The sequence below is a fragment of the Mustelus asterias genome, chromosome 12 (genome assembly GCF_964213995.1).
Source record: "Mustelus asterias chromosome 12, sMusAst1.hap1.1, whole genome shotgun sequence".
NCBI lineage: Eukaryota > Metazoa > Chordata > Chondrichthyes > Carcharhiniformes > Triakidae > Mustelus > Mustelus asterias.
The window spans coordinates 82924482-82950569 of NC_135812.1; the positions used below are offsets into that span (position 1 = coordinate 82924482).

Below are 26088 nucleotides of genomic sequence, written 5' to 3' on the forward strand. Positions count from 1 at the left end.
AAGCATCAGAATCTTAGAGCACTTCTTCAAGAAATAAAAATCAAAGATGAAATGGTTGAGCCTTGAGAAAAGAGATACACAACTTTTTGTCCCGCACTTATCAGGATGAAATCTTTTGTAATCTAGAGTCGCTAGATTACAAAATCTCACAGGGAACAACAATTTACATTGCATGAGAAGAGTGTGCTGTTTCGTTGGCAAGTGAACTCTGATTACCACACTAATTAGTCATGTGGTATAAGAATTTCTGTGCTGGTGTGATGCTCAGCTGTCGGTCATACGTTCCAATGAGTGATGGATGATATCGACCTTCATATTGCTTTGGCTGTTCACAACAGGCAAAGCCCTGACTATGCTCAACCAATCCATGCTTTCAAAATACAGAACACAGGATGAGATTTTCTGGCCCACCCGCTTTCGGTATTGTCCGGTCCCGCTGAAAGTCAGTGGGCTTTGGGCTGGTCTGCTAAACCTCCTGCAGATGAAAATTCCTCTCTCTGCCAGAGTCCCATTGTTCAGATTATTATGTCTAATGGTTTGTCTCCACCCAGTTGAGTACTCAGGTGATTGACTAATTGGATAGGGGGTGTCCCCAATTAATCTCTTTTGAGGCCTTTGTTCCTGTTGCAAGCAGGCTGTCTCTATTTCAAAAATTTTGGGAAGCAGAAGGCACAGTGATGCAAATGTGCAACCATCTTTGATTGAAAGTCGCTGGAATACGTCTTTAGTCTTTGTTTATAAATCAATTAGGAGTTTCCAGCCGGTATATTCAAAATCATTTTTTGATGTAAAGCATGTTTTCATAACACTTGCTTGTTGGCGAAGGAGAATTTTCTGTTAGATATGATAGGAAAAATTTGTTTACTGAAAGTCTCTCAAATTATATTGGAAGGGACGATAAACCATTTACACTGTCAATTGAGAGATTTGTCTCAAAAAAAAAGGATGGAAGTAACTCTTGTCAAATAGCTGTTGTTATTAACATGGATCGAGAACCTGTTTTACATTTTGCAAACATCTGCGGCCTTCAAGCCAACCTGTCATCCCTTGTCGATGTTGCAGTTTCTGACAATCTTGACGTGCCAGCTATCTGTGAATTATTCCTAATGTAGTTGCTAGTAAATTAGGTTATATGTTTCACTTGCTATCATTTCCTTTGGAGGGACCACAGCACAGATGGTAGTTATGGTTACTTAGTGCTCCAAGCACTGGTTGGCAGCTTTCTACAGACAAAATTTGGAATGGAGTATTTTCAACATCTTTGGACTAAAGTTCTTCAAGGACAGGATGATCCTTTTGCCTGGAATTCACCAGGATAATTGCAGACAATTCCATTTTGCCTACCTGCTGAACGCCTTTTGGGGCAAAATGTGCTGTCATGCCTTCAAATCCACCGTTGTCCTTCAAGGTGAGAATGCACTCCAGCCCCTGTGGTGCTTACCAGTCACGGAAGGCTTCAGCGTACTCATGGACACCATGTGCTCCCATTCCAGGGCCACCCAGCTGTGAACATGAACATGGAAGACGGGCATGCAGTTGGATCGGATGACCCACCTTGACCGCCTGCTGCCTGCAACTGTTAATGGCCACCTTGGCCAGGCCCAGGAGCAGGCTTATGAGGAGACTTTCCTCCCTCCCTACCCCCTCCACGATGGACAGGCTCTTGTTAAACTTAACGCAAGGCCAACTCTCCCACCATGAACACCAACTGTTATGTTCTTAAAAATTCCTCACAACCCTAACAATTAGACATAATCCATACCTATTCTAGTATGGGTCAGATCCCTGAATATTGACTGCAGTATCTTGACCTTCATTTGGAATATCAAGCGCAAGGTAGTTGGGTAACCAGGTTAATTGAAATGGGCTCAAGCCAAAGCTTGCAATGGCATTCTGGCATCTAATCTAATGATCAGATAAATCCACACTTTGTCTGGGCTTTACACCAACCCGGTCTTGTATAGAACCACAGAGCTCCATATTCCACCAATGTTGTAAAACAAACATTGGCATTAGCTCATCAATGAAAGACATATGTAGTATTTGCCAAAAAGTAGAAACATTTTGGTAGATGGGAGAAAATGGAGAATACGGATGGCAAAGAGCCTTTCTTTATATGAATCTAGTATGGGGAGACCAATTTCATTACCTGGCAAGAATCACAAATCTATATTGAGTTCCAAAATGTTGTGACTCAGATAGACATTCAAAGGATGATGAAGTGTCGCAAAATTACTTTCCAATACCACTGAACCTTGTTATCCCTGCTCTTGAGAAAGGTGAAGCCACTTACCACGTTGAGGTGGATCAGGTGGAGCTACTAAAAGAACTATTGATTCCCGAAAATCTACTCCTCTGATGTCAGAGTTATTTAATCTAATAAAACTATTCAAAGAGATAAGTCCACTCCCATTTTATCTACTTTACACATTCTTGTCAACATGCATTGTCCTTTTTTTCAAATTCATGGGACATGGGCATCGCTGGCTGGCCAGAATTTATTGCCCGTCTCTAGTGCCCTACATTGGACTCACATGTAGACCAGACCAGGTAAGGATGGCAGATTACCTTCTCTAAAGGACATTAGTGAACCAGATAGGTTTTTCTGACAATTGTCAATGGTTTCATGGTCATCAGTAGATTTTTAATTCCAGATAAAAATTCAAATTCAAATTCCACCATCTGCTGTAGTGGGATTTGAACCCAGGTCCCAGAACATTAGCTGAGTTTCCTGGATTAATAGTCCAGTGATAACACCATTAGGTTATCACCTCCTCTGGTGTGAAAAGTAGAAAATGCCCTTTTTAATCCAGAGAAATGATGAAAGATAGACTCTGAAAGCTGCAGACCAGTATGCTAAATACCAATTGCATCAAACTGTAATGAATGATGAGCCATGTCAACATCTCAATCACAACAACCTGTTCAACTGTCACCAATTTAACACTCTCACTTATGATCCTGAACTGGAATGATAGTCCCAATTAGATTAAATGTCTCAATTTTTATAAGCACCTGAATTGTGACCCAATTTGGGTCAATTCAAAACTGGATCAGAATGGCCCTTGTATTCAACTATCTTGATGCACTGCTTGTGAATTGGAGATGTCCTTGCTGAGATTAAAGTTTATTCTTTTCTTACAATGTAATAATCATGCTGTCAGTCAGGTGCAAAAAAAAAGAAAAAGTTTCAGTGCTGAGGTCTGCATTTTAGTGCAGGTATTTTTTGATGCTTTTATCTGGGGGAAAAAAATTAAACCATTGATTTTCTGTCAGTATTTATCCTGTGGGAATATTAAAATGGATTGGAGATGCTCGGTTCTGTTCAATGTTTGACACATTGCAAGGCTTGTAGTATAACTCACTGATTTGTTTTGTAATGACAGATATGAAATTCCGTTAATTGATGTGGTGATATGAATAGCCAGTGACACCATGCAAGTGCCTTTTGCTCTTGGTAAAGGCATGACTGGGGGAGGAGGGACAGTTACCTTGGTAGGTCATACTCTCCAGAATGCAGCGTGAACTTTGAAAATTACAAGGGTTTTTAAAGCAAAAGGCTTGTGGTGATTAATTTGTATTATGACCTTTAGTATTTCTATATATTTTTCCTTGGACAGTGTCTTTCATGTGTGTACAAATAGTGGAACTGAATACATAAATGCTGTCACATGTTACTGTAAGGGAGATCATAATTGTAGTTGCGTGTTCATTCTTTCCCAGAGGGAAATTTAAATTTGGAATTATATAAGCAACCTGTCAATTATTAATTATTTGAATTGAGACTCACTCATCTTGATTTAAAAAGTAACCTATTTTGATGTATAATCCTGATAAAGTGCCACTGCAGCATATTGGTAAATTGACTCATAATCTGTCTCACTCCTGCTGATTATAAATCTCAGCCTGAGCAGCGTCTTGATATGGCCTGCTCAATGGGCCTGGGTTTTGTGGTGGTCATGACAACAAAGCTGTCAGCGTTTACGGCCAGTACATCTCTGAAACTGACAGCGAAATCAGGAGTCCACACATGTGCAGGATAACAGAGCAACCAGGAAGTTGCTGGCCATGGTTCTGCACTCCATCACAAGGTGTGCTGCTGAACTCTGCAATGTTGAAATCACCACAGAAAACAGTGTACCAGTGTGAATTTGTACTAATTGTCCAATTCTTACAAACTTCCTTCTCCGGAAAATCTTTGGATTTGTTTATAGAGATGCCAGGAGCCTGTCCTGATGTTTGCAAATATACCACAAAGTGATTTATATTTAATTAACTAAACCAAAACAACTGCAAGAGTCAGGTAACAACTTTTTCAATTTATTTTCACAAATGAATGAAATTGTTCACTTTATATGACTACATAAAACAACTCTTTCTGAAACATTTATATCAACTTTGCTCACATTCATGCTATTTTCAAATTTTCACATCCAAATGACCTTGTAAATGATTTTTTCATTCTTTTTTACGTTAAGTGGTATTTCTGTAAGCTCTTAAATGTATACAGGTAATCCAAAGTTAATAAGAGTTTTGGAAAGATTTAAAAGATTATTTAATACTACTCACATCTCTGCAAGGCTTATGTTGAACTTATGGTTGTGTTTTACCCTTCTGTCAATTTAGTCAGATTTTGTTACTGTGCCTTCTTTCGACTGCCTTACATAATCAGATGTTGCATTCATGTTAACTATTGCTGCTCAAACTGTGGGAGTCAACATGTGCAAAAACAAAATGGGTTTTCTCATGAAGTTTACAGTAAGAGAATTGACCAGTGGCCTGTTTTCTTCAAGACTGGTGGCTTGTGTTGTCACCTTGCTCCCAACTGCAAAATACATTATACAATATCATTTATATTGTTGCAATCTGGTTCGGGAATCACTTGTTAAAAGCAGATAAAGTTTGAAACCTCAGTTACTCACTAGGAGAATGAGGCTATGAGGTTCCACAGTTTTAAATAAACAAAATAAACTGCACTGTACAAAGTTAGAGAATAAAACAATTTCCAATATCTATCTTATAATCTAAAATTCAGAATTAACCTGAGGTAAATATGAATTAACAGGCAAATTGTCACCAAACACAATACATTGCACATTAAAGAAGTGACCAGGACAAATCCCATGAATTTTCAGCAACCCACCCAGATGTCAGTGACCACCGTAGTCACAAAATATCTTTAAACTCCATGTCCCGCATGAGGGATTTTAATTATTCACTTTTAAAGACTTAGCATCTGAATTACCCAGTAGCCACACTGATTCAGATAGCCTCAATGATTGCTCACGATCAGATGGTTCAATTTCTTCTCTTGAGACTGCACTCTAGGGAATTCACAAAACTGTACTCCCATCTCTAATTATCAGCACAGTTGCAGCTCTTTTGCATATTAGTATCTTCACTAAGCTGATACTGTCCTTGGGTTGCTCTGAACTATGTTTACTGAATGCACCGAGCTATACATGGCTCACAGGACTTAATTGAGCTCTAACTGCCTTGCAAAGAACCAGTCACCTTCCACCACATTCTCAGCTTCCCTGGACTTATTTGAGCTGGAAGTGCCTGAAGCCTGCTCACAACAAGTAGGGCTTCTCTCAGCTGCAAATCATATGAGGTCCAAACTGCAACCAAACCCTCTCTCTCAGCAAACACACAGGTAAATTGAAAGCAGAGAATCTCTTTAAGCTTCACCAATTTCCATGATAACATAGCCTTTCAGGGTTCACTGAACTCGTTTTAAATTAATTTAGCTCTAGTTTCCAAAACAAAACATCTTTCTGGGCTGCACTTCTTTGTAAGCAGTGTTGACATCACACCTCCAGTTCTCCAGCTAAGTAAGCTCAACTGCTGAACTGGGAACATAGCTTTGTAGTAGTTAACCCTTTAAGTCAACATGACCCCAAACTTAAAAATATAATAGACTCCAAACTGCTTTAGTTGCACTTATCCCATTTTCTACAGTTAAGCATTAATCTTTTTGGAACTAAAAATTATCTCATATTAACATGAACCATGAACAAGATACTTGATACTATATAGTAACTGTTTTCATTGTTTTATTAATTATGGTTTCACCAGCCCAAGCAGAGAATATCTACATCAAGAAATACTATTCGACATTAATATGAAAGTTCATTTCTTGAGCTATCAGTTTTTTTTCACATGGCGTCTTGCACAGTGTGTTCATTTGGAGGATAATTATAATCTGTAAAATATTGCTGATTTATGCAAAGGAGAATAAGCAATTGAATTATCTTAATGTTCTGTGTGGAACACTCTCATAATTTGAATTTTCTGTCCAAAGAATGAAACATTTTCCTTTTGGATTGAAGGGCTGCAGTGAATGCTGATTAATGGTTTACCAAAAATCTTTAAGTGAGCTGAGAGCCTTTGTTTGGCTTTACTCTTGTTATCTCATTAGGATAAATATTCAGAGTGCCATGCCCAGTAAAGGCATGTGATATTCACAAATTTTAAAATATAAACTTTATTCAGTGCGGAATCTTTTGAATTGACCATTTTACTTTGAACTGGACAATGTGCAAAGTTGGCTACTAATGGTCAAATGACCTGTTCTATACATCCAAGAGCTAACTCACTGACTAAAAGGGATGAAAGGTACATTCCAGACCAAAATATGTTAGTTACACACATCCTGATAGACCAGCAAAAGGCATTCCTGAATTGAATGGGTCTTTTGACAAGAAAAGGAAGTAATTATTTTAGCCCTTCGAGATGAATGCCATTACAGAATAAAGCAGGATGTGGTGTATAAATTTAAGAACATCACTTTATTTGGTAAAGACAGCACAATTGTGAGGAGTCACATGCTTATAAACTCCATGTTTATCCCTTTTAATCTCTAAGTGTTGTCTGCAGAAAGGGAGACACAGGTAAAGGCAACTGCATCTGTGCCTGAAAAATCTCCTAAGCTATTGTATTGTAAGCTCTCCAATTCTGTTCCATTTCAGGTCCACCAAAACAGCAACCTAACCACCTGGTCACACGACAATGAAAGGATGATTCAGCATATGACTTTGGTAGTAGAATTAACATAAACTGCGCTTCAAGTGTGAAGAAGACATTACATTTAGGCACACAATGTATCTTCTTCAAATGTGAATTATAAACTATTTCTCACTTTTATAATTTGTAAAAGTGCACTATTCTCTTCAACTGTACTTTCCTTGAATGCATTAGGGAGCAAAGGAAATCAGGGAGGCACAAGAGGCCAGAATTGGATGGGCACAATTTGTGTCATTGTGAGTAATTGCTGCAGTGTTAGATTTCAGAGTAAATGGTTAAATAAATCAAAACATCATCCTTCTTTATTTAAACCCGCAAAAAGCTTGCTGCTGGCTTTTCAAACTGTCCACACACCTGGAGTTATAAAACCCTTTGATCTTCCTCTTACTGATTATGAACAGTTGAGAAGGGGACAGGATTCCAGCAGTTCTCTGTTACCCTGTCTGTAGCAAACGTTTTATCTATGAATGAATGAGGTACATATTTTTCAGTTTACATTAACAACAGCTTGCATTTATATAGCACCTTTAACTGTAAAACATCCTAAGGCACTTCGCAGCAGTGATATCAAACAAAATGAAATCTGATGCCTTGCCACTTGAAGAGATGTTAGGACAGCTTGTCTAAGGGAGCAGGCTTTGAGGAGTGTGCTAAGGAAGGGGAAAGATGTATAGACCCGGGGAAAGTTAAAGAGGGAATTCCAAAGTTTGGGCTCCAGGCAGCTGAAGGCATGGCTGCTAATGGTGGGGCAAAGGAAATCAGAGAGGCATAAGAGGCCAAAATTGGAGGAACACCATTTGTATTTGAGGCTTTGGTGGACTAGCTTGGTATGGCTCCTGCTCTGTCCAAGACCAGAAGAAACTACAAAGGGTCGTGAACGAAGCCCAGTCCATCACTCAAACCAGCCTCCCATCCGTTGAGGCTGTCTACTCTTCCTGCTGCCTCAGAAACGTAGCCAGCATAATCAAGGGCCCCATGAACCCCAGAAATACTCTCTTCCACCTTCTTCCATCAGGAAAAAGATAGATAAGTCTGAGTCATGTACCAACCGACTTAAGAACAGTTCTTCCCAACCCTACTGCTAATCTAGCTATGGCAGGGGGAGGCAGATGCCAAACAGGTGGCCTGGCAGCTCTAGCTGTGCAGTCTGGTGTTGTTCAAGAGTGGCGGGACTTCTTTTGCAGGGCCCTTGTGCCCATCAGAGGCACCCCTCTCAAGGTCACAATTCCCCCTTTGCCACACCCTCCAAAGCCTCTCAAACCTGGCCCTCTCCCTCATCGGGCCAAGTGTTAGATTTGGTTGTGGGAGAGCACTTTGGAGATAGTGACCACAATTCGGTGTCTTTTGTAATTGCAATGGAGAGGGATAGGGCCGTACGGCAGGGCAAGGTTTACAATTGGGGGAGAGGTAATTATGATGCGATTAGGCAAGAATTAGGGGGCATAAGTTGGGAACAGAAACTGTCAGGGAAAGGAACTAATGAAAAGTGGAACTTTTTCAAGGAACAAATACTGGGTGTCCTTGATAGGTATGTCCCTGTCAGGCAGGGAGGAAATGGCCGAGTGAGGGAACCATGGTTCACGAAAGAGGTGGAATGTCTTGTGAAAAGGAAGAGGGAAGCTTATGTAGGGATGAGGAAACAAGGTTCAGATGGCTCGATTGAGGGTTACAAGTTAGCAAGAAATGAGTTGAAAAAGGGGCTTAGGAGAGCTAGGAGGGGACATGAGAAGTCCTTGGTGGGTCGGATCAAGGAAAACCCCAAGGCTTTTTATTCTTATGTGAGGAATAAAAGAATGACCTGGGTGAGGTTAGGGCCGGTCAAGGACAGTAGTGGGAACTTGTGTATGGAGTCAGTAGAGATAGGCGAGGTGATGAATGAATACTTTTCTTCAGTGTTCACCAAGGAGAGGGGCCATGTTTTTGAGGAAGAGAAGGTGTTACAGGCTAATAGGCTGGAGGAAATAGATGTTCGGAGGGAGGATGTCCTGGCAGTTTTGAATAAACTGAAGGTCGATAAGTCCCCTGGGCCTGATGAAATGTATCCTAGGATTCTTTGGGAGGCAAGGGATGAGATTGCAGAGCCTTTGGCTTTGATCTTTGGGTCCTCGCTGTCCACGGGGATGGTGCCAGAGGACTGGAGAATGGCGAATGTTGTTCCTCTGTTTAAGAAAGGGAATAGAAATGACCCTGGTAATTATAGACCAGTTAGTCTTACTTCGGTGGTTGGTAAATTGATGGAAAAGGTCCTTAGGGATGGGATTTACGACCATTTAGAAAGATGCGGATTAATCTGGGATAGTCAGCACGGATTCGTGAAGGGCAAGTCGTGCCTCACAAATTTGATAGAATTTTTTGAGGAGGTAACTAAGTGTGTTGATGAAGGTAGGGCAGTTGATGTCATATACATGGATTTTAGTAAGGCCCCATGGTCGGCTTATGATGAAAGTGAGGAGGTGTGGGATAGAGGGAAAGTTGGCCGATTGGATAGGTAACTGGCTGTCTGATCGAAGACAGAGGATGGTGGTGGATGGAAAATTTTCGGATTGGAGGCAGGTTGCTAGCGGAGTGCCACAGGGATCAGTGCTTGGTCCTCTGCTCTTTGTGATTTTTATTAATGACTTAGAGGAGGGGGCTGAAGGGTGGATCAGTAAATTTGCTGATGACACCAAGATTGGTGGAGTAGTGGATGAGGTGGAGGGCTGTTGTAGACTGCAAAGAGACATAGATAGGATGCAAAGCTGGGCTGAAAAATGGCAAATGGAGTTTAACCCTGATAAATGTGAGGTGATTCATTTTGGTAGGACTAATTTAAATGTGGATTACAGGGTTAAAGGTAGGGTTCTGAAGACTGTGGAGGAACAGAGAGATCTTGGGGTCCATATCCACAAATCTCTAAAGGTTGCCACTCAAGTGGATAGAGTTGTGAAGAAGGCCTATAGTGTGTTAGCTTTTATTAACAGGGTGTTGGAGTTTAAGAGCCGTGGGGTTATGCTGCAACTGTACAGGACCTTGGTGAGACCACATTTGGAATATTGTGTGCAGTTCTGGTCACCTCACTATAAGAAGGATGTGGAAGCGCTGGAAAGAGTCCAGAGGAGATTTACCAGAATGCTGCCTGGTTTGGAGGGTAGGTCTTATGAGGAAAGGTTGAGGGAGCTAGGGCTGTTCTCTCTGGAGCGGAGGAGGCTGAGGGGAGACTTAATAGAGGTTTATAAAATGATGAAGGGGATAGATAGAGTGAACGTTCAAAGACTATTTCCTCGGGTGGATGGAGCTATTACAAGGGGGCATAACTATAGGGTTCGTGGTGGGAGATATAGGAAGGATATCAGAGGTAGGTTCTTTACGCAGAGAGTGGTTGGGGTGTGGAATGGACTGCCTGCAGTGATAGTGGAGTCAGACACTTTAGGAACATTTAAGCGGTTATTGGATAGGCACATGGAGCACACCAGGATGATAGGGAGTGGGATAGCTTGATCTTGGTTTCAGATAAAGCTCGGCACAACATTGTGGGCCGAAGGGCCTGTTCTGTGCTGTACTGTTCTATGTTCTATGTTCTATATCCTATCTTCCTCTTCATACACCATCCTTGCTGGGACCTGCCAGCCTAATCCAGCCAAAATCCTCTTCACTTACCTTAATATCAGCTCCAGCGACGATCTCCATTCAGGACTGTCTGCAGTCCCAGCAATGGCCATTGCCTCTACCTGGCATTTGGATTTTAAATGACAGTAGGGCAGCCGTTTGTCATAGATTCATAGAATCCCCACACTACAGAATAGGCCATTTGGCCCATTGAGTCCGCACTGACCCTCTCCCACCCAACCCCTCACCTCACCCTATCCCTGCAACGCCATACATCTACCATGGCTAACCCATTTAACCTACACAGCTTGGGACACTTAGGGGCAACTTAGCATGGCCAATGCACCTAACTGGCACATCTTTGTCCTGTTCACGGGCTCCCCACTGACCTTTTAGTTAAGGGGAAGAAAGTGGGAACCATGGCGCATTGTAAAGTCCAGCCCAGTGAGACAGAAGAATCTGAGCAATTTAGTTACTTGTAAAATAAATTTGTACGACGCTATCAAAAGCTATCTATTTGCGCTGATTCTTATCTGCTTTCCTTTTTAAAAACAAATCCCATATGCATCATTGGAAGAAGGCATTGTGACTTATTTAGTTGTTGCTATGGAAGAATAATTGTATTCACATGATGCTCACATGCATTTGTATCAGGAATGCAATTCATGAGGAAGTGAACTGCACCAATAGTACGGAGAAGCTCCTGTTTATAGTAATCTGCAATCATTTAATCTTAATAGCAAAAAACAAGAATGGCCCATTTAACAGCCTGCAGCGAGTGAACCTCACCAGCAGCTGTTCACTGCCCCAAGGAGCGAACATTTCATTGAAACTGATAAGGTCTCTCCACCTTCGCATCTATAAGAAGAGGCAGGTTTAAGGATTTTCGGATATATGTGTCCACCAAATGCACGTTTGAAGTTAGAAAATCAAAATCTCTGCTCCAGCATTAATCACAGTGAGTTGATGCATCCAATTAATTTAATTAGATTTTCATTGTTGAGTGTTCTGGGTGTGCAGAAATCCCACATCGGCATGTAGGGCAGCCTTTCATTAATGAAAACACATTTAGCAAATGCTGATAAATATGAAATCCATGTGGGAGCCTACCACAACATAGTGGAAATCTTTACATTTTGATAAGTCGCGGTGTTACATAATGGATTTTTTTTTCCTTTCCCAAATCTGTGCCTTGCTCATCTCCCGAGGACAGAGACTCATCTGGCCAGATTTTCACTAACGAGGCGGGAAGCTTGAAATTTCCCAACTTGTAGACCTGTCTCCAGGCAGGGAGGCGGTCGCATTGTGGGATTGTCACTAAATAAGTAGTCCCAGCGTGATGCTCTGGGCACCCAAGTTCAAATCCCGCCAGGGCAAATGGGGAGAATTGAATTCCATAAAAAGGTTTGGAATTAAAAGTCTAATGATGACCATGAAGCCATTGTCGATTGTTGTAAAATCCCACCAGGTTCACTAATGTCCTTTAGGGAAGGAAATCTGCTATCTTTACCTGGCCTGGCCTACATGTGACTTTAGATCCACAGCAACATGGTTGACTCTTAAAACATGCCCTCTGAAATGGCCGAACAAGCCATTCGGTTCAAAGGCAATTAGGGATGGGCAATAAGTGCTGGTCCAGCCAGCGACACCCATGTCCCATGAATGAATAAAAATATATGTAAATGGCAATATTCTTGCTTCTGGGAGGCGTTGCCAGGATTGAGTCAGGCCCACCGATCCTGGAAGCAGTTCAGACATGACCTTGGAAGTTTCCCATGCACTAAAAGGCATGGAAGGGAGAATGATTCTGTGCTCCCAGCGCATCGTGTGAAATGGAAGAGGTCCAGTGTCCAATTTCCTGTCCATCAATTTGAAAAGACAGAAGATTGTGAGCTGGGGAAGAACATAGTTTAAAGTGCTGGTTGTACAGAGGTGGAATTTGGAACCTCCCTACCACCACATCTTTGGTTCTTTAAAGTATCTCATTCTCAGGGTTTGGGATTTTTTTGTTCCTCGAGCTCCTACACAGCATGAAGCAAAGCGTCAGAACCTCTGACAGGTTTTACTTAAAAAGGAAAATTTTCATTGCCTAATTTGGACATTTCACAGAATCCCAACACAGCAGAAGGGGAAGTTGTGACCTTGAGAGGGGTGCCTCTGAAGGTGGCCATTTGGCCCATTGGGTCTGCACCGACTCCTACCCAGGCTTACCCTATAACCCCATGTATTTACCGCACTAATCCCCCTTACCTATATATATATCTTGGGACATTAAGGGCAAACTTAGCACGGCCAATCCACCTAACCTGCACATCTTTGGACTGTGGGAGGAAACCGGAGCACCTGGAGGAAACCCACACAGACACAGGGAGAATGTGCAAACTCCACATAGACAGTCATCCAAAGCCTAAATCGAACCCAGGTCCCTGGCACTGTGAGGCAACAGTGCTAACCACTGTGCCACTGTGCCTCTCTTTTGTCCCTTTCCTGCTGATAGGAGTTGTGTATTTCATCAAACTCTTCTTTACCTAAAGAAAACAATATAGAAAAGACAGGCTCAAAAAGAAGGGGAGCGAAAATCTCGAATGTATAGCAGTGATTTTGTGCTGAACATTAGTGGATGGAAAATTGTGGGTGGGATTTTCCGGCTGTTCTCGCCCCGAAACGAGAAAGTCCCGCCTAAGGTCAACGGACCTTTCCATGGTCCACCCTTGTCTGCTACGACTCCTGTGGTGGGTGGAATGGGAAAATTCACTCCCCATGGGAGTGTGATGCATTCAGTTTTGAGAAAAACACACTTTATACATGCACCGTGGGGCTCACAGATCTTTATGTCAATTAGAATGATTCATTTACTTTCCATCTTCATTTGTTAAATGGGTAGCTGTACAATAATCATTACTTAAAGTGAGTTGAGAGAACCAGACTTTAAATATTTTCACTGCTCTACCATGTGCATATTCCTATTAACTGGGGGATGTGGGCAACTGTGATTGGTAAAATCGTCCAATTTAACAATCTGAGGTTAGTGTCAGAGCAAAGGGGTTTTAGCTTTGTGCACATGCTAGGCTTATGGTGTGCGAGTGAGTGTACCATTAATACCAGCAAGCAACTCAGCTATTGCAGTGTGGTGTTCAGTTGGCATGTTCAGTTGAAACCTGTCCAGGAAAGAAATGGTCGCCTTTGCCAATGGTTTCAAATTGTTAGGCAGTGCAGACTGTCACTACCTTCTCCAGGGACTATTATGGAACTTGGTTCTGCTGTTGGATCAGGACTTGGTGCCAGATGCAGACTATGTAAACTGTAACGCCAGCTGCTGAGCCAAACCACTTCACATAGACACTAACTGCTGCACTTTGAAAGCACCTGAGCAAGGGTCACGGCTTAAATAAAACCCACAGCAGCTTGTGAAGTCCAAGTCCAGAATGAAGGTCCGATTTTGAACTGGAACGGCACTGGCTTAATAATTTTTTTCATTTTTGCGACAATTCATGATGATGGCAGAGAAAATTCTATAATTGAATTAATGGAAGGTTGCCATTGAATCATTGGGGAGAGTGAGATCTCCCAGCTGGCTGGTGTGAAACGACAGTACAAGGGCAAAGTGACTGGTTCAAGGAACAGTTTCTCCGGCTCCCATCCGATCAGCAATGTTCCATATGTTCGAACCAGCTTTTTAGGAAGGTCTAAGTTTCTCTTGCACAGAATGTGCTGGTGTGTCGAAATGACAATCTAAGCTTTGAAAATTGTATTAAAGTTAGTCTTTAAATAATTTCCAATTATTTATGACAGGGTTGGCATTTAGTTTCTCCAAATGCAGTGGACATAAAAGGAAGCCCCATGCTCAAAGGAGATCTTAAAGAGATGGAGTCAGTTTTGTCTTTTTTATAGCTTTTTGTGATTTAAAAAAAAATGTTAAGTCAGAATATCACTTCGCAAAATCATTGGAATATTGACGAGGAGTGAAGCATTTATAAGAATTCAGCAAGACAGAAAGAAGATGGAACATGAAAAATAGCTCCTTCAGTACATTCTCTTTGCTCTGTAGATGCCAGCAGCCGAACAGTAACCTTGGGATGGCATTACCAGTGGCAGTCAAAGTTGCCACCACCATCAACTTGGCTCCTTTAAGACTAACATCGAATATATCAGTGGTCAGAATGGTCATAGTTTTCATCTCCTTTCCAAGCAAAGTCATGGACCAATTCTCCATTTTTCTTCCTAAGCCCAGTTGCGGGCGATTCTGATGGTGTATAAAATTATGAAAGGCAGTGTATAAAATTATGAAAGGCATAGATAGGGTGAACGGTGGGAAGCTTTTCCCCAGGTCGGTGGTGACGTTCACGAGGGGTCATAGGTTCAAGGTGAAGGAGGGGAGGTTTAACACAGATATCAGAAGGACATATTTTACACAGAGGGTGGTGGGGGCCTGGAATGCGCTGCCAGGCAAGGTGGTGGAGGCGGACACACTGGGAACGTTTAAGACTTATCTAGACAGCCATATGAACGGAGTGGGAATGGAGGGATACAAAAGAATGGTCTAGTTTGGACCAGGGAGCGGCGTGGGCTTGGAGGGCCGAAGGGCCTGTTCCTGTGCTGTATTGTTCTTTGTTCTTTGTTCTTTGTGCCGTTCCCGCTCGCTGGAATGGTGTGAATCCGCACCCCGTTCTGTGCATACAGCCTCATTAATTATGTATGACTAAGCATCTCCCCAAATCACCGGACAGCTGATTTGTCCACCTGCCCTCAGGTAATGAGTTCAAAGGTCCAGGAACCCATATGTAAACGTCCGTCCAGCACACTTTTATCACTCTCTCGAGGCCACCAGTCTTCACGAGGTCATGCAGGATGTCCAGAACAAAGGGGCAAAGAAGAACTCTGTACACCAACTTGACCACCATTCCCTTTGATTCCAGGAGGCTGTGCACAACATAATGTCCTCTACCCAGGGATGGCTCCAGGAGGCACAGCAACCTCACCTCTCCAGCCTGGGAGGCTGTTGTCCACGATATCAGTGCCAGAAGTATCACACAGTACAGGAGACAGATTCACTTCACTAGGGTAGGACCTCTCTCGGCTCCCTCCACTATCGATTTCTAATCATGGCATCATGTACTCAAATGGCCACTCTCTTCACGGATCTTTCACAGACAATACGATCATAGAATCCCTTCAGTGCAGAAGGAGGCCATTCGGCCCATTGAGTTTGCGCCGACAACAATCCCACCAGGCCCTATCCCCATAACCCCACATATTTACCCTACCAATCCTTCTGACATTAATGGGCAATTGATCTTGGCCAGTCAACCTAACCTGCACACCTTTGGAGAGTGGCGGGAAACCAGAGCACCCGGAAGAAACCCACACAGACACAGGGAGAACATACAAAGTCCACATAGACAGTGACCCAAGGCTGGAATTGAACCTGAGTTCCTGGTGCTGTGAGGCAGCAGTGCTAACCACTGTGCCACCATGCTGCCCCAAGCATGGGGCATATTTTCCCATGGGCACTTTCACATCACCATCCCATCTGTCATGTTGTTCATGCTTCATCCTCTGGGCTTGTCTAGAACAAGTTGCCAGAGGTAGTAGTAGGGGTGGGTACAATTTTGTCTTTTAAAAAGCATTTAGACAGTTACATGGGCAAGATGGGTATGGAGGGATATGGGCCAAATGTGGGCAATTGGAACTAGCTTAGGGGTTAAAAAAAAGGGCAGCACGGACAAGATGGGCCGAAGGGCGTGTTTCCATCCTGTAAACATCTATGACTCTAAGACTATGTCAATGCATGTGGAGATGTGAGCAGCGTTGTACTTCTCTTTGGCATGGGTCTGAGGGTCACAACAAAGATCCATGCAAGAAGGAGACGCCTTGCCCAGCAAAATGTGTTTATGTATCTACGCACCAAAGGCCAGTCTTTAAGTGGGTAGCCTTTATCCCCCAGCAGCCATCCCTGCAGATATTTAGGATCCAGGCATTGTTGCAGTGGACATTGCCACCCTCCCCCTAAACCCATCACCTGTGAGGCGCCCAAGCCCATCTGGAGTCTGTATGCACCCCTTTTAATTTCAAGTAAATGATGTGGTATCCTTTTGACCCCCTTGTTTGTGAACTTTTTCATGCAGCTCTGTCTGGGCCTAGCTTCCCTCCCCTCAGTAATCCCTATACTTCCCACTGTCTGACATCCTCATTCACCTCTTACCCTCCCACCACCTCCCCACCCTTTCACAGCCCTCCTTCCACATTGCTCCCCCTCATCTTCATCAGCCCACCCCATACCTGGCACCCCACCCCCAGTCGAAGTCTGATCCGTTTGAGTAGAGGGCCTATGAGCCCTACAGCTTGGCCTGGAGTTGGAGAGCATGAAGCAGTCTGCCTAGCAGAGTGGCATTCAGCGCAACAGGAGCAGCGCAGTGCTATAGCAGTATAGTAGAGTGCTATAGCAGGTAAGCTATATATGTTGCACTGATCTCAAAAGTCTGAAGCAAACTGATGTCCATCTTGTGCACATCACTTTTTCAGTTGGGTTTGAAGCCGACATGAATTCGCATTGGCGTGACATAAGATTGGAAGGCTTGATGAGACGTTGGCGAGCAGATTTTTTAATGAGCCTTCATGAGATGCAAATGAATGCAAATGGAATTCACGTCACCAACCAGTGGGAGAAACGACCCATCATTAACCCACCATTGGGAGAATTTCAAATTGTTTTCATACCAGCGGGTTTCGATATTATGGCTCCTGCAGGATTCTCCATTCCCATCTGCCACCAAACCTGCCAGGGGTGGACTGGGAAAATTCTGTCCCATGACACAGCTTCATTGAGAACTTCTGATTACAGGATTCCTGCTTCTCCTATGGTGCTCTCTCTCTTGCCTTCTCACCTGTGTCTTGTACCTTCTCAAACTTACTAGTGACACCTTCTGGGATCTGTTTAGTTCTGCTGGGACTTCCAAATACTGATGAATGGAACACAGCATGCTGGCTTGTTCTGGGACCTGTAGTGACTAAAAGGAACAAACGTCTTAATGCTCACTCCAGATGAAACTTGCAACACAAACACAGTGTGATTTATTTGCAGCTATATTCTTGCCTGTGTGTCAGTGAGGAGTAGCAGAACAGCAGGAGGTTGGCTACGAGCCATGTCTTTTCTGGAGGCCTGCGGATTCTCTTCTGTATTGCCTCAATGTAGCGGTGGAAAAATATATCTTTTAAATTCATTTGTAGTTCATGGGCGTTGCTAGCTTGGCCAGCATTTATTGCCCATCTCTAATTGCCCTTGAACTGAATGGCTTGCTACGCACTTTCAGAGGGTAATTGGGAGACAACTACATTGCTGTGGCTCTGGAGTCACATGTAGGCCAGATCCGATAAGGACAGCAGATTTCCTTTCCTAAAGGGCATTCGTGAACCAGATGGGTTTTTCCGACAATTGACATGGTCATGGTCATCAGTAGATTCTTAATTCCAGGTATTTTTTATTGAATTCAAATTCCACCAGCTGCCGCTGCAGGATTTGAATGCGGGTCCCCAGAACATTAGCTGCATTTCTGGATTAATAATCTGGCAATAATACTACTAGGCCATCGCTTCCTCTTGGATAGGTGGATAAGTGAAAAGGAGTTAAAGCCAAATAATTCTTCAGTTTGGGTCTATTACTTTTGTAACATGTGCTATCCTGTCCTCCAAGCAGCCTTGAGATCTGATTGGTTTAAGAAACATCTGGCGGGGTTTTCCGGCCCCATCCGCCACCGGTATCATCCAGTCTCGCCAAAAGTCAATGGTCAATGGCTGGAAAATCCCGACCCAACCATTGCGTGTGTCAGCAAATGGTCTTACAGCTGGAATATGTTAGAGTGCATTGCCGTGTGTGACCCTATCAGGGTATCAGTTGCCAAGGATTGCAGTTGGAGATGCAGCCTAAATATGTGCTCTGTTGGAACATGACATGCTCAGAGAGCAATGAGTGAACTGCAAAGTTGTCTAAGGACTTGGCCAGCAAATAAGGCTAACGAGCAAGCTTTGCAGCGAGCATACTTTACGTGGCTTTCACATGGTATATGGGATTATTGGTTTGTGGCTTTTCAGTCTGCAATAAAGCTGACGAGTTACATGCCTGAGCCAATGGGGAACTAAAGGCCTAAAACAGTGCCCCAAAGGATCCAAAATGGCGGGTGGCATGAGCGTGCCCGTTTCAGGCCAGAACTGCATTGCCTGCCTCCTTAGTACAGAGAGAAAAAGAGATGGCTGGGGGATGTGTCTAAATCAGGCTGCAAGGCCCTTGCATAGGAAGCATAACACTTGTCTGAGACTTCCTTTGCAATATTGGGCTGCTCTAATCAAAGTTTACATTGGGCTGACCACATCCAGGAAAATGTGGCTTTCAGATGGTTTAACCAAGAGTCCTTAAAGGGACACAAAAACAGAAAAATGCTGGAAAAGCTCAGCAGGTCTGACAGCATCTGTGGAGAGGGAGTAGAGTCTATGTTTCGAGTCTAGATGACCCTTTGTCAGAACTGCTCTGACGAAGGGTCATCCAGACTCGAAACATTGGCTCTGCTCTCTCCACACAGATGCTGTCAGGCCTGCTGAGCTTTTCCAGCATTTTTCTGTTTTTGTGTCCCTTTAAGGACTCTTGGTTAAACCATTTGAAAGCCACATTTTCCTGGATGTGGTCAGCCCAATGTAAACTTTGATTAGAGCAGCCCAATATTGCAAAGGAAGTCTCAGACAAGTGTCATGCTTCCTATGCAAGGGCCTTGCAGCCTGATTTAGACACATCCCCCAGTATTTTGTGTCCTTAAAGGGACCATTGGAGAAAACTACCAAAAAGGTATATTTGTTGCACATGGAGGTGGTGCAGGTGATTTGCTCGAATTCCCTGACATTACTGAAGACCATCACTGGCTGATGGACAGCTCCCTCTGGATCATGTCCCCTTCTCTGCCAGTTTCCCCATACCCCCATTCCCATCACTGCCTCTCCTTCCCCCCACCTCCCCCCTCACCTTGGATCTGCATGAGGACAAATTCTGCTGACGCAATGGCCTGAAATTCAATATTTGAGTTGTCTGGGAACAGCCCACATGTATCTGTAGCTCTTCAGTTTCCTTTAAATGAGGCCCAATGCTAGGTATGCATCAGGCTACACATTGTAATCCAGGGATTGCCTGCCTCAGAAGCTCAATACTATCCAATTTCTAGGCCAGGGATTTCCACTGAAATGTGAAGATTCTCAGTGCCACTGAAAAAGTTGAGAAAAGGTCAAAATGAGTCACCCGGGAATACTCTGATAGCAAATACCAGGGATCATCATGCACATTTGACACGGTTACCTTCTTGGGCTCAGTGTCATCAGTTACTCCTGTTAGGGTACCAGATCAGAAACCCCAAGGTATATTATGAAGCCAGACTAGACCCCAACAATTTTCTATTTTAGCATTAGGATAAGGTGTTTCAATCCAGGTGTGAATTTACTAAGAAACTGGAAAGTTATTATCTAAATAAACTTTATTTAACAGCACAGTTTAACTATAACAAATGAATTAGCTTAGCCTTTAACAATTGAACAATACTTAAACATGACAAGATATAAGTCTTTACTGCTAACCTATCACTATGTGCTCCAATTCAAGCAATATTCCTCTTATAGACTTAAACCTCTCTTTAAAATTAGATAGCAAAACGCAAGCATACTTGCTTGCCTTAGGTTAATAGTCCTAGAGCTTTCAGAATACCTCTGGAGAGAGAAAGAGACAGAGAGACACCTATTTCTTCTGGCAGCTCAGGCAGCAACTCTTCGTTTTTTAAATGAAACTGAAAACAGTATTTCTTTCCTGCAAGATTAGCTCCTCCGATGAAGCACATGACTCTGTCTCTGTCAATCAACCCAAATCAAAACTCCACTCTGAAACCCCAGGGGGAGACCAAATGTATTAGCTCTGCTTAAATAAACACTCCAGGTCTAAAATTAGTATTTGTGCTCCCAGCTACCAATTTAAAGGTTTTTCCAAGACAAATCAGCACCCTGCAAAACAGATCTGAATTCTAAACATACCCCTTACAAGAAACAGGATATGAATATATTTCTTAAAGACACAATATCATCACTGTGGATGGAGTTGTCCAGTCACTCACCGATATCTGCTTGTGAAATAGCATAACCGAGGGGTATAAGAATGTGTCCCTATGACCTATGAACTGGATATTGTCTTTCGTGCATGTCCTCAGTCTTCTCCACCTCTTTACAAAGACAGTTTAGATATACATCTTTAAGCTGCCTTAGCTTACAGACAGCAAGTGGACAGACAAAGCAACAGTTAGGATGGGAGGTGATGGCCTAGTGGTATTTTGGCTAGATTGTTAATCCAGAAACTCAGCTCATGTTTTGGGGACCTAGGTTCGAATCCCACAATGGCAGCTGGTGGAACTTGAATTCAATAAAAAATATCTGGAATTAAGAATCTACTGATGGCCATGAAACCATTGTCGATTGTCAGAAAAACCCATCTGGTTCATTAATGTCCTTTTAGGATGGAAATCTGCCATCCTTATCTGGTCTGGTCTACATGTGAATCCAGATCCACAGCAATCTGTTTGACTCTCAATTGTCCTCTGAACAAGGACAACTAGGGATGGGCAATAAATGCTGGCCAGCCAGTGATGCATAAATCCCACAGATGAATAAATAAAAAAAATTGATTTAATCAGCAAAATTTATCTTCATGTAATAATATAAAATAACTAATATGCTACACTTACCACAGCTTGACTTAAAGAAAATAACTTTCAGTTGGATTCTAACTGAATCCAGGGGAAATCCTATCCTAACAGCTTTATTTTTTTTCCAAAAAAAACAAACTGTTGGTGTGTTTTCTTGAACCTATTTTTATCTTTCTATCTCCCTGTGCTTACAGAGAATACAATAAGCATGTGATGTTTAGCATTTACTGAGACAGACTAATGAATTAGTTTATTGTCTATAGGCTTTGGGGAACAACTTCAATGTCTAGCTTATTAGCATTTTAACCACCCTATGCTTCAATGCTTTTTAAAAAAAAACAATTTGTGTAACTATACTTATCTTTAAAACCCTGGGATGATTGTTTTTGTCTTCACTGCGTGTGTGCTAATCTGGAGATGCGGATCCCTGCCTGTTATTGAACCTGAGCTATTTTCAATGGAAGATGCAAATTTACCTCCAATGTTTAAATATGACTTGTTTGGTCTGAAGCGAATATTCCAGGTTGGCCAAAATTTAAAATATCCAGAATCATCGAATCACAGGATAGCCTATGCACCCCGGACATTCTCTCTTCCACCTTCTTCCACTGGATAAAAGATACAAAAGTCTGAGGTCACGTACCAACTGACTCAAGAACAGCTTCTTCCCTGTTGCCATCAGACTCGCACTAAGTTGATCTTTCTCGACACCTTAGCTATGACTGTAACACTATATTCTGCACTTTCTCCTTTCCTTCTCTATGAACGGTATGCCTTGTCTGTATAGCGCGTAAGAAACAATACTTTTCACTGTATACTAATACATGTGACAATAATAAATCAAATCAAATCAAATCAGAAGGCGGTTGCCCTACCCATTGGGTATGTGTCAGTTCATTTGTAGAGAGATACAGAAGTCTGAAAAATGTACCAGCTGACTCAAGAACAGCTTCTTCCCTGCTGCCATCAGACCTTTGAATGGCCCTATGATTTTTCTCTTCACCCTATCGATCGCTGCAACACTATATTCGGCACCCTATCCTTTCCTTCTCCCCTGTGTACTCTATGAATGGTATGTTTTTGTCTGTAAGAGTTTGCAAGAAACAATACTTTTCACTGTATCCCAATATGTGACAATAATTAATTAATTAATCAATCAATCAATCTCTGCCCTCTGGTTATTGATCTTTCAGCCATTGGAAACAGTTTCTCTTTATTTATTCCACCTATATCATTCAGGATTTTAAACAGCTATATCAAATCTCCTCTTAGCCTTCCCTGGTCCGGGAAGAACAATCCCAGTTTCTCTAATCCACCATTGCAACAATGATCCTTGGAGAAATTCCATTAAACCTTTCCGGTATCTTCTCTAAAGTTTTCACCTCCTTCCTGAAGTGTAGGGCCCAGAATCGGACACTCTATTCCACCTGAGGTTGAGCCAGTGCTCTATATAGATTTGGCTTCTGTATTCTATGCCTTTATTTACAAAGCAAGGGATCCCATATGCTTTATCAAACGTGTTGTGAACATGTTCAGTTAACTTCCAGGATTTGTGCACCCTCAGGTCTCAGCAGGTCAGTCAGCATCTATGGAGAGGGAAAAACAGAGTTAACATTTGAGGTGGATGACCTTTCATCAGAACTTGAAATGCTCTGAGAGACAGGGAGATGGTGGCATAGTGCTAATGTCACTGGGCTAATAACTCAGAGGCCCAGGATAATGCTCTGGGTGCATGGATTCAAATCGACCATGACAGCTGAATTTGAATTCAGCTAATAAAGCTAATCTCATGGTGATCATGAAACGATCATCGATTGTCTCAACTGGTTCACTAATGTTCTTTGGGGAAGGAAATCCACCATTCTTACCTGGTCTGACCTACTTGTGACTCCACGTGAACAGGGCGGCATGGTGGCACAGTGGTTAGCATTGCTGTCTCACAGCTCCAAGGACTTGGGTCATTTTGTGGAGTTTGCGCATTCTCTCCGTGTCTGCATGGGTTTCCTCTGGGTGCTCCGGTTTCCTCCCACAGTCCAGTGGTTGATTGGCCATACTAAATTAACCCCTTAGTGTCCTGTGATGCTTCAGTTAGAGGGAGTGGCAGGATAAATATATGGGGATAAGGCCTGGGTAGGATTGTTGTCAGTGCAGATTCGATGGACCGAATGGCCTCCTTCTGCACTGTAGGGTTTCTATGATTAATGCGGTTAACGCTTAACTGCCCTCTGAAATGCCTAAGAAGCCATGAAGTTAACAGGCAATTAGGGATGGAATAGTGATGTCCACATCCTACGAATGAATAAATAAAATTAACTCTGTTTCTCTCCACAGATGTTTCCAGGCTTTTGCATTTATAGTTTAGATTTCCAGCAATATTTTCCTTCTGCAGACTCAGGTCTCTGTTGAAAATTGTGCCATTTTGCTTGCTTTGTAATTCTGCACCCTGCCTCTGAAAGCACACCACCCAACAGTTTTCTGCATTGAATTTCATCTGCTTTGTGTCCACCCAATCTATCAGGCCGTCTATATCTTCTTGAAGTCTATCACTGCTCTCCTCACTGCTTGCTACACTTTTAAGTTTTATGTCAGTTTTAAAAACTCTTTCACAAGATGTGGGTATTGCTGGCTGGGCCAGCATTTGTTGCCCATCCCTAATTGCATTGAGAAGACGGTGGTGAGCTGCTGCAGTCCATGTAGGGACATCCACAGTGCTGTTAGGGATGGAGTTCCAGGATTTTGACCCAGCAACAGTGAATGAATGCCGATATAATTCCAAATCAGGATGGTGAGTGGATCGGAGGGGAATTTGGAGGTGGTGGTTTTCCATGCATTAGCTGTGCGTGTACTTCTGAATGGTAGTGGTTGTGGGTTTGGAAGGTGCTGTTGAAGGAACGTTGGTGAGTTCCTGCAGTGCATCTTGTAGATGGTGTATACTGCTGCCACCGTTCATTAGTGGTGGAGAAAGTGGATGTTGAAGGTGGAAGAGATGCCAATCAAGCAGGCTGCTTTGTCCTGGAATGTGTCGAGCTTCTTGAGTGTTGTTGGAGTGCACTCATCCAGGCAAGTGGAGAGTATTCCATCACAGTACTGAGTTGTGCCTTGTAGATGGTGGACAAGTTTTGGGGAGTCAGGAGGTGAATTACTCACTGCAGGGTTCCCAGCCTCTGAACTGCTCTTGTAGCCACTGTGTTTAAATGGCTCGTCCAGTTCAGTTTCTGGCCAATGGTAATTCCAGGATGTTGATAATGCAAATGTGCAAATTTTGAAATTGTGCGCTATGCCCACAAGTCTAAACCATCAATGTGTATCAAAAACATCTGTGGTCCTATTACTGAAACCCGGAAAATACCACTACATATCTCTCTCGAGACAAGAAAGCAGTTATTTCCCACAACTCTTTTCTAACTCCTAGCCAATTTTTTATCCACACTGTTACTGCTTCTTTTATCCCATCGGGTTCAGTTTGCTAATGAGGATTTTATCAAAACCCTTTTGAAAGTTTGCAACATTGACCATGCTGCTCTCATCCAACCTTATCAAAAAACTGAATCACGTTTGTCAAACTCGATTTACACCTAACAAGCTGGTGTTTGCTCTCCTTTATTCATCCAAGTGTCTGCTATTTTTCTCCCAGACTACTATTTCTAAAAGTTTCCTCTACCACTTACTGCCTGCCCTGTAATTGCCAGGTTTAAAATTCTCCCTGTTTCTTTGGACAATACTTTGCAATCCTCAAACCCTCTGGCACCCCCATGCATCTGCCATGAATTAGATGATTGCAGCAGATGAACCAGAAAAGATGACCCAGATGACTTTCTTTCCCCCTTATATGATGCATACAAGCTCAGTCCAGACCGGATCCAATTCCTGGATATGGGCTGGAATTTTTCAGCCGTTCACACCCTCCCGCCACCACTGAAAGTGAAGGCGGAGAATTTGGTGCTCGGCCAAATCTCCACTCACTGCAACGGGACCAGAGAATCCTGCTGGCGTGAACGAGTGGAAAATTCCTGCCATGGCCTTTATTTCCAGTAGCAATTGTGCCATAAGATGCAAGTGATATCAATACTTACGCCCTCTTCGGATGCAACCAGAGCTTGCGAGACTGATCTTGGAAATGGTTCCATTGGGCAAGATCATTAGTTTCAAAATTCTTTGTCTTTACATTGAATGACCTGTATCATTTACAATGCAAGGATGATTCTAATGGGTCTTCCTTGGGGGCAAATTGTGTCCCTTGCAAGGTTACTGTCATCATCTAATTGTATATTATCTATGAATGGAGTTAACATGGTACACAAAGTTGAGGCCCTGGAGCTAGATGAGCTGAATGTTAACGGGATAGCCATTGCCTGTTCAGAATGCAAGTGGAGCTACTCGGAAAGAAATTGTGCTCAAGGTTACAAAGTATGAAGTTCAGAATATATTTGAGGTAATGCGGAGATGGCTTGAAGGTGATCCCCGTTTCAACAAAATAATAATATCCTCAGGTTCCCGAATTCCCATGGGCTGTTTCTAAGTCAGTGTAGCATTGGCAGCAGAGACACTCTGATACAAATAACGCCCTCGCCCACTGAGTGCGTGCCCCTGTCAAAATGTCTCATAAATGTTAAAAAAAAAATTATAATTAGCTGTAGCGGTTCAGAGTGTTAAGACAATCTGTGCTTATTTTCTGTCACTCAGTGGTAAATAATAGATGAAGTAATTGGCTTTTGTAATTGTAGCAATTGGAGCAAAGCTGTCATTTCAATCTTTC

The 26088-nt window shown here is 42.7% G+C and overlaps 1 protein-coding gene across 1 annotated transcript in view; it reads right to left on the reverse strand.

Moving 5' to 3' along the window:
- LOC144502045 (ectonucleotide pyrophosphatase/phosphodiesterase family member 7-like) overlaps nucleotides 1-10724 on the reverse strand; it is a 164552-nt gene extending 153828 nt beyond the window's left edge. The window contains exon 1 of the mRNA XM_078226056.1: nucleotides 10663-10724. Coding sequence (XP_078082182.1) covers nucleotides 10663-10724 — 62 coding nt within the window. The remainder of the gene's footprint in view (nucleotides 1-10662) is intronic.
- Between the last annotated feature and the right edge of the window lie 15364 nt (nucleotides 10725-26088).